This window comes from Colobus angolensis, unplaced genomic scaffold (genome assembly GCF_000951035.1).
Source record: "Colobus angolensis palliatus isolate OR3802 unplaced genomic scaffold, Cang.pa_1.0 Scaffold588, whole genome shotgun sequence".
NCBI classification, from domain to species: domain Eukaryota; kingdom Metazoa; phylum Chordata; class Mammalia; order Primates; family Cercopithecidae; genus Colobus; species Colobus angolensis.
In genome coordinates this window covers 472016-481815 of record NW_012119465.1, presented here as the reverse complement: position 1 = coordinate 481815, position 9800 = coordinate 472016, and the positions used below count along the sequence as shown (strand labels likewise).

The 9800-nt window shown below is 39.2% G+C and overlaps 1 protein-coding gene across 1 annotated transcript; it reads left to right on the top strand.

Moving 5' to 3' along the window:
• Positions 1–2931: 2931 nt before the first annotated feature.
• LOC105526305 (UPF0634 protein E) lies at positions 2932–5295 on the top strand. The gene is made up of 2 exons (XM_011962250.1): positions 2932–3447; positions 4996–5295. The coding sequence occupies exons 1-2, from the start codon at positions 3307–3309 to the stop codon at positions 5293–5295; spliced, it is 441 nt and encodes a 146-aa protein (XP_011817640.1). The 5' UTR covers positions 2932–3306.
• Positions 5296–9800: the final 4505 nt, after the last annotated feature.

The following is a 9800-nucleotide window of genomic DNA, read 5'->3' as shown; positions in this document are numbered from 1 at the left end:
TTTATACAGTTTTATTCTTTTTTTCTCCCTGTTTAAATTTATTTATTTATATTTCAGTAGCTGTGAGGGTACAAGTGGTATTTGGTTACATGGATGAGTTGTATAGTGGTGAAGTCTGGATTTTAGTGTACCCATCACCAATAGGTAGTGTGGTATTTGTTGTTCCATTCCTGAGTTACTTCACTTAGAATAATGTCCTCTAGCTCCATCCAGTTTGCTGCAAAAAACATTATTTCATTCTTCTTTATGGCTGAGTAGTATTGTAGTATTCTGTGGTATCTCTCTCACACACACACACACACACACACACACACACACACACACACACACACATAATCACATTTTCTTTATTCCACTCACCAGTTAATGGACACTGGTTGATTACGTATCTTTGCATATTGTGAATTGTGCTGCAGTAAACATATTTATGCAGGTGTCTTTTTGATTTCATGATCCCTTTTGGGTAGATACCCAGAAATGAGAATGCTGGATAGAATGCTAGAATCTACTTTTAGTTCTTTGAGAAATCGCCATAGTGTTTTCCATATATTTTGTACTAATTTGCATTCCTATCAGCAGTGTATAACTCTTCTCTTTTCACCACATCCACACCACTATCTATTGTTTTTGGATTTTTAATAATGGTCATTCTGGCTACAGTGAGATGATATCTTATTATTGTTTTATTTTACATTTCCCTGATGATAAGTGATATTTAGCATGTTTTTATATGCTTGTTCACTATTCGTACATCTTCTTTTGAGAAATGTCTATTCATGTCATGTGCCCACTTTTTAATGGAATTATTTGTATTTTTCCTGCTGATTTGTTTGAATTTCTTGTAGATTATGGATATTTGTCCCTTGTTAGATTCATAATTTGCAAATATTTTTCCCATTCTGTAGGTTTTTGGTTTACTCTGATGGATTATTTCTTTTGCTGTGCTGAAGCTTTTTTGTTTAATTAGGCCGTATTTATTTATTTATTTATTTTAATTTTTGTTGCATTTGCTTTTAGGGTCTTCATCATAAATTCTTTGCCTAGGCCAGTGTTTTCAGGTCTTAAGTTTATGCCTTTAATCCATCTTGAATTAATTTTTGTATATGGTTAGAGATAGAGATCTAGTTTCATTCTTCTACATGTGGCTATCTTTTTTTCCCAGCACCATTTATTAAATAACGTGTACTTTCTCCAGTGTATGTTTTTGTATCCTGTCTCAAAGATCATTTGCTTGTAAGTGACTTTATTTCTGGCTTGTCTATTCTGTTCCATTGATCTATGTATCTACTTTTATACTAGTACCATGTTGTTTTTGTTACTGCAGCCTTAGAGTATAATTTGAAATAAGGTAATGTGATGCCAACATATTTGTTCCTTTTGCTTGATATGTCTATTGCTATTCAGGCTCTTTTGTGGTTCTACATAAATGTCAGCATTTTTTAATAATTCTATGAAGAATGACATTGGTATTTTGATAGGAATTGTATCAAACCTATAGACTGTTTTAGGCACTATGGTCACTTTCACAATATCAATTCTTTCAATCCATGAACATAGGATGTATTTTCATTTGTGTCATCTATTATTTTCTTCAGTGGTGTTTTCCAGTTATCTTTATATAGATCACTCATCTCCTTCATTAAGTATATTCCTAGGTGTTTTACAGTTTTGCAGCCATTGTAAAAGGGTTTGGGTTATTCATATGACTCTCAGATTTGTTGTAGTTGCTGTATAGTGGTGATACTGATTGGTATTCATTTATTTTTTAGCCTCAGACTTCACTGAATTCATTTATCAAATCTAGGAGTGTTTTGTAGGAGTCTTTAGAGTTTTCTAGGTATAAGAGCATCGTTGGTGAAGAGATAGTTTGACTTTCTCTTTTCCAATTTGGATGCCCTTTATTTCTCTTGCCCAGTTTCTCTGCCTAAGACTTCTCAGTTTTGTTCTTATTATGCATGAAATGAAAAGTAAAATGGAAAGTGATTAATTTGTTTCACATCTATCATACACAGATAAAATTAATTAAAAGTATTATGTTAAAAACACATGTTATTCTTCATTGTTTAAATACTAGACCATGCCTTGTTCCAAAGGAATTTCTAAGTTGTCGATAAAACACATAGGAATCAAGAATATAAGTGAAAAGTGTTTCCAGAAAATAAACATAAAAAGTATGGGTTAACACGGGTTCCCAATCCCCAGGACAGGGACTAATACCTGTCCCTGGCCTGTTAGGAATTGGACCACACAGCAGAAGGTTAGTGGCAGGTGAGCAAGTGAAGCTTTATCTATGTTTTCAGCCACTCCCCATCACTTGCGTTACTGCCTGACCTCTCCTTCTGTCAGATCAGCGGTGGCAATAGATTGTCAAGAAGTGTGAACTGAACCCTGTAGTAAGCTGCTCATGCAGGGGATCTAGGCTGTGCACTCCTTATGAGAATCTAATGCCTGATGATCTGTCACTGTCTCCTGTCACTCCCAGATGGGACCATGTAGTTGCAGGAAAACAAGCTCAGGGCTCCCACTGATTCTACATTATGGTGAGTTATATAATTATTTCATTATATATTACAATGAGTAATAATAGAAATAAAGTGCACAATAAATGTAACATACTTGAATCATCCTGGAACCATCCCCCCACCTCAGGTCCGAGGAAAAATTATCTTCCACAGAGCCAGTCCCTAGTGCCAACATGGTTGGGGACAGCTGAATTAACAGATGTGAGACCCCTTTGCCTTGTCTTGGATTAATCGGCAGATATACATTCTGTGAATGACATCTGATGGTACCATCTTGCCCTGTAAATCATTTTAGGGACACCTGCAATATTTCATGAAAATAAAATTTCTTCTAGTGAACTTATAAACTTGTTTAAGTAGTATGTTCTTTTTAATTAGTTAATTTGAAATGATCCATCATAATTGAGATGTTCCTGTGGCTGTGTGAAAAAGAGATAATTTTCAACTTGTAAATTAACTCAATAATTTCTAATATCATTTTTCATAATATTTATTGGTGTTACTAGTAACAGAAACTCACCAATTAGCAAGATATTCTTTCCTCACTACCTTTCAAGTATTTGTCCCTTGGAAGAGATTGAAGGAAGAAATTAAAATCATGAGAACTGGAAAGAAAAAATAGTCAAGAACACAGAAATTTTATTCGTATAATAAACCTATGCAGGAAGAGCCACATCACAAAATAAACTTTCTTGTTTTCTAATAAAACAAATTTGAATGTAACTATATTTAACTGTATAGATTGACTTTAAAACGAGAAGAAGAAAAGAGAAAGGATGCTGATATGTTGTATAAAAAAGGTAGTGAAGATTTAGAAAGAAAAGAAGAGGAATATAGGAAAGCTGTTGAAATGAACCAACAACTGAAACGGACTCTGAAAATACGAGCCATGGAATTGGAGACAGTAAGAAAGAATTTGGATCAGGTAAATTTCTGATGAAAACTTTATATTTCATCAATATTACTTATATTCCTTTGATTTAATGTAGTATGGTATTTAGGTGTAAACACACCAAAGCTGTTAACTAATTTTTAAAATGAACTATGGCGTTTATAGTTACAATTATTTTATTGTAAACCTTGGCATCTCAGTCTGTGTTTTCAGAATAAAAAAATGGAGGATAAGTTGAGTTTAATCACTAACATAAATGCTCATTTATGGATTTTTATGTTAAGATACAGGCTAAATAGCTTTGAAACTAAAATGTGTTAAATGTTTTGAAGGAAATTTTATTACACAATACTGTATCTTTATATAGGTAAGAACAGTTTTTCCTCTTAGAGAAATTTAGCTCTCACATATGCAATTAAAATTTGAATGATTCTTGCGGGTTAAACATTTTTGTGTTTTAATAGGCTACTTTCTTTTAACAGTTTTATAAAAGAGTTTCTGCTCTTTTAGACTTTTTCAGTCCTATTAAACCAAAAATGTATCTCTAGGTTGTGCAGGACTGAAATGATACCCAGAAGCAACTTTCTGAAGAACAGAATGCTACAATATTATTACACAAGATTCTGATTAACAAACCAAAGCAGATAGAAGTAGCTGAAAAGAAAATGAATTCTGAGATATTTTCTTAGCCATTTTCAAATGTTTTTATATGTGTATATATTTGAAAAACCAACTCTATGTATTTTGGAAAGTATAAAGGATTTTTAAATCTATATATACACATACATATATACATGCATACATATGCGTGTGTGTATATATATTCTATATATTCTTTATCATTTATCTATACATGTATATATAAGATAAAGCTATGCTCTTAATTCAACTCCATTTGCCTGCAGCAGTTGAATAGTGACATTTACAATGGCCTCAATCCAAAGGAGAAGGATTTCATATTTTTCATAAGAATTGATGATCTTTATAATTTCAAAAATAAGTTTTACTATTAACAACAGATTTTTTAGTTTTTGAATACTAGTTCGTCTTCTTAACATATTAATGGAGAGGTCAGTTTATTCATAAAAGGAAATTTTTTTCAGAAAAAGTTTATACAGAAAGTTTATTCAGAAAAGTCAGTTTATTCAGAAAAAGGAAATTAAAGAACTTTGAGAAATTGCTTCTATCCAAATATATGCATAGCTAAGGCTCTTAAAGTGGTGTAGTTTGTAGATTATAGGTGGTTATCAAGAGTATAGAGCCAATTTTTAAAATATAGTCAAATGTATTAATCTTATATTTTATGCCTCTGGGTTTTTTGTAATTCAGAGAAAGGCTTTTCCAATTCTGAGATTCTTAAAAGTCCTCTAGTGATTTATTTTTCATAGTCTTTAAATAGATTAACTTTTGGGAATTTACACTCTCTTAGGTTTGAAGTTTTGTCCAACGTTTTTTCCAGTTAAATATTCACCATGGGAATTATTTCATTATACAGATATACAGGTTACTCTTTAATTTCAGAAGAAATTATAACGTGTCATTCTATTGAGCACTAACTAAAAGTTTCCTTTGTTTACTTAGATTTCTCTTAGCCATAAGAAAGAAAAAGATCTCTTGCATGAAAATAGCATGTTGCTGGAAGAAATTGCCATGCTAAGACTGGAACTGGATATAGTAAAACATCAGAATCAGCTAAAGGAAAAGAAGTATTTTGAGGACATTGAAAGTGTGAAAGAAGAGCATGATAATCTTCTAAAGGCTATAAAATTGAATGAGGAAGCAAAAACAGTATTTCAGTACAATGGACAGCTTAACATCTTGACAACTGAGAATAAAATGCTCAGTTCTGAGCTGAAGAATGTAAAATACAACAAGGAATGACTGGACACAGAAATTCAATCATTTCATGGTAGACTGGTTGCTGCTCTCCATGATTGTGACCAAAGTCAGATAGCAGAAAGAGACCTCTTTCCAGAGAACAAGACATGAATGGGTTTATTTATAGGAGACAGTCAATTTTCATATGTCTAACCTAAAAGATAACAGTGAGATTCTTTCTGAACAGCCCTCTAATGCTGACAGTAAAATTAACAGCCTGAAAATTAAGCTCCATCACACAAGATAAACTCTGAGAGAAAAGATGGGGCAGACTGCCATCTTTCCTGTTTGAGCAACTTAGCCATTCCAGCCTGCTGGCTTTGGAGAGTGCAAACTGACCAGGGGCAGAAGAGATCCCACAGCACAGCACAGCACAGCTGCTTTGCCAAATCATGGCCAGACTGCTTCTGTAAGCAGGCTCCTGACCCTGTTCCCCATCGCTGGACAGGACCTCCCACCTAAGGCCTCCAGCTACCCCCACCAGTATTCCCCAACCAACAGAGATTTGAAACCCTCCCAGGACAGAGTTCCCAGAGGAGAGGGGCAGCCACCACCTTCGATGTTTGGGGGACTAGCTGTTTTGGCCTGCAGACTTTGGAGAGTCCAAGCTGACTGGGGTGCAAGTGGTACCCCAGCACAGCACAGCCACCCTACAAAAACATGGCCAGACTCTTTTTTAAGTCAGTCCCTGACCACGTTTCTCATCACTGGGTGGAACCTTTCAACCAGGGTCTCCTGCTACCTTCACTGCTATTCTCTGGTTGACAGAGGTTTCAGGCCCCCTGGGTCAGAGCTCCCAGAGGGAGGACCAGTCTGTCATCTTTGCTGTTTGGGTGACTTAGCCATTTCAGCCTTAGGGTTTCAGAGTGTCTGAGGCGACCAGGGGCTGAAGTGAACCCCCAGCACAGCACAGTTGCTCTGCAAAAATGTGGCCAAACGTCTTTTTTTTTTTGAGAGGGAGTCTCGCTCTGTTGCCCAGGCTGGAGTGCAGTGGCTGGATCTTGACTCACTGCAAGCTCCACCTCCCAGGTTTACGCCATTCTCCTGCCTCAGCCTCCTGAGTAGCTGGGACTACAGGCGCACGCCACCTTGCCTGGCTAGTTTTTTTTTGTATTTTTTGGTAGAGAAGGGGTTTCACTGTGTTAGCCAGGATGGTCTCGATCTCCTGATCTCGTGATCCGCCCATCTCGGCCTCCCAAAGTGCTGGGATTACAGGCTTGAGCCACTGCGCTCTGCCGCCAAACATCTCTTTTAAGTAAGTTCCTGTTCTTGTTCCTCCTGTCTAGGCAAGACTTCTCAACTTGCCTCCAGCCATCTCCTACAGGTGTGTTCAGATTGGCAACAGGTTCATACCTCAGTGGTACGGAGCTCTCAGAGGAAGGGGCAGGCTGTCATCTTTCCTTTTTCGCAGGCTTCACTGGTGATACCTTCAGGCACTGGAAAATCTGAGGCAACTGGGGGCTGGAGTGAACTCCCAGCGTACCACAGCGGCTCTATGGAAAAGTGGCCAGACAGTTGTGTGGGTGCCAGTTTCCATATCTCCTTGATGGGCAGGTCCTCCTGGCCTGGGTCTCTAGCCACTCCCCCACTGAAGCTATCAAGCCGGTAGCAACTTGGCAGTTCCCTGGACAGAGCTTCCAGGAGCAACTGAAATCCTCTCTGCCACTGCCTCTGAAGTGGAACTGTCCTTGCTACTCTCAGAATATCAAGGAGCAAAGACTTTAAGTGCTGTATTGACACCTCCAGCAAGCTGCAGTTGGCTCAAGGAGCATGCCAGCCCATCTCCCGTGGGTCCCACACACCCTCCACTGCTCATCACCAGACAGGGAACCCTGACTTGGCCCACAGCACAGACCCTCCATCCTGGCTGATTGTACTTAGTGATTGCTAACTCACATCTCTGGGGTGGAGCCCCCAGGAGACAAGCAAAGTGGTGGAGCAGCAAGACAGCTCATGTGGAGCCCAGAGGGCAGGGGCAGCTATCTAAGCTCCACTTGCTCTTGTGAGATACTTTACCCCAGCACTTTAGGAGTGCTGAGGTCAGACCAACCACATCTCATGTGCAAGATTGCCCAGCAGAGATCAGGTCTGAGAGTTCCCTTCTTAAAAAAGGGGACTTGCTTGAAAAGGAAGTAGAACAGCTTTGCTGTGCTGGGTCTTTACTTTTGAGAGAGTTCTCCTCTCAGACCTGATCTCTGCTGGGCAATCTTGCACATGAGATGGGACTGGTCTGACCTCAGCACTCCTTAGTCTGCTTGCCTCTCCCAGGGCCCCAGCCTGGCCACACTTGCTTACAGGACACTCTCGGGTGCCCACACCATAGCTTCTGTGCCAGTGGACTGTGCTTGACCAGTGGAGAGCTGCAGCAATGTGGCCCCTACAGCCATGCACCAGCCTGCACATTGCCTCTCCATACTGCAGCTCTTTATATGGAAACTTCCTACATCACTTTGCTGGTGTGTGTCTACACAGGTGGGTTTTGCTGTCCTTGCCCTACCAGCACGTGGGAGTGCAGCCACACACCCCAAATGCACGCCAACTGCCATTGAAGATGGAGCTGTGGTGGGCACAGAGCCAAAAATCCCCACCTCCACCAGCACCTTGCCCTTGAGCTAATGCTGCACAGAGAAAAAGGGACCCTCTTATACCCCGAGCGACCACTGTTGCTCGAGGGGCACAAAGAAGGCACCTAGACCTGCGCTTGCCAGCACCCCACCCCAAACCAATACCTCCTCCAGTGCAACAGCACACACTCTCAGCCGGGCCCCCTTGGCCCCCACCCCAGCTGGCTTGCCTCCACCACTAGGTGAATGCCCGCAGGGAGGCAGGCACTTTTGCATCTGCTAGCACTCTGCTATAGCTGCTGCACTTTGGTCCTCCAGTACAGTGGACTTCAAACCTGGAGGAGCCAGGAAAAAAAGATGGGGCTCAATGCAAGTTCCCCATAGTTAAAGCACATAGTCCAGGAATTGGGAGCTGAACGTTGGCCCCCTAAAATCCTCCAGAAACAAAGCCAATTGGCTGAATCCACCTTACACCACAAACTCTCAAAGTCATCAAATACGATAAAAGAAAAAGTATCCTGCCCAAAGGTCAGCAACCTCAAAGGTTGAAGGTGGGGTAAGCCCATAAAGATGAGAAAGAATCCATGCAAGAACACTGAAAACTCAAAAAGTCAGCATGCCTTCTTTCCTCCAAATGACTGCATCAACTCTCCAGCAAGTGTTCAGAACTGGGCTGAGGCTGAGATGTCTGAAATGATACAAGTAGAATTCAGAATATGGGTAGGAACAAAGTTCACTGAGTGAAAGAAGTATGTTGTCATCCAATACAAGGAAGCTAAAAATCATTGTAAAACATTGCAGGAGCTAACAGACAAAATAGCCAGTATAAAGAAGAACATAACTGACCTGATAGAGCTGTAAACCACACTACAAGAATTTTCATAATGCAGTCACATGGTGATTGTGTGTGATTACCTTATGAAAATTCTTGTAGCTTGTGTATGGGCACCCGAAAATGCCCTGTAAGAAGGTGTGGCCAGGCTGGGGCCCTGGGAGAGGCAAGCAGACTAAGGAGTGCTGAGGTCAGACCAGTCCCATCTCATGTGCAAGTGTAGGTTTCACTACAACCTCAGGGGAAATGTACTTGTAGTGAAATGCATGGTAAAAACATGGCATTGTCTCATCTCATAATGTTTTCATCTTTTGAGGTCCTGAGGATTTTCTGTAAAAATGAAATTCTTGATTTTTAGATATCTGTTCTGCCTTACGGCCCTTCCTGCATGTTAAGCTCTAGAAGCTGCATGCTTCCTTGGCCCTGTTTCTTAAAAGGCTCCATCCTAAAGCCAGTAAGCCAATTTTTAAAAATCTTTAAGGAAGTCACATGTAAGGGTGTCTGCTTTCCATGGCCATCTTAACTAAACTTTTACAGCGTTTTTTTTTTTTTTTGCTTGAGTAAAATATAAATCCTCCATTTTGTTTCACTTAAGAGTCATACCTTTAAAAATGCACATTTGGAGTTGCCTAACTGATAATTGTTTACAGCAGGGAACAGGTAATCAAAAGACTAATGATCTAAAGTGGAGAAGAAAAACTGGCAAATGAAAAATCTTATGAATCCCTAAGATCTACTTCTGTGTCTGTATGTCTAAATGTTTATATGACATATGTATATAATGTTTGAGTATCAAAAGTATATAAAAGGGCCCTAATTGGCTTTTTAAAATGTTCTTAAATATTTTATCAGAAAATTAGAAACTTATTCCCAAATGCTTTTTCAAGTTCATGTGACTTAAATAGCTTTTTAACCAATGAGTTGGCTTTAAATTGATTGGTATAAAGAAAATTCAAAACGTCTTCACAATTGTCAGCATACATTATTGCTTAGATGTATTGGTCAAGTGGTTTTTTCTTTTTTCTTTTTTTAAATTTTCTGGTCAAGTGGTTTTATATTCATCTCTGTTAGCTACTTTAAGATGTCAAAGAGTGGGGGCGGAGCAAGATGGC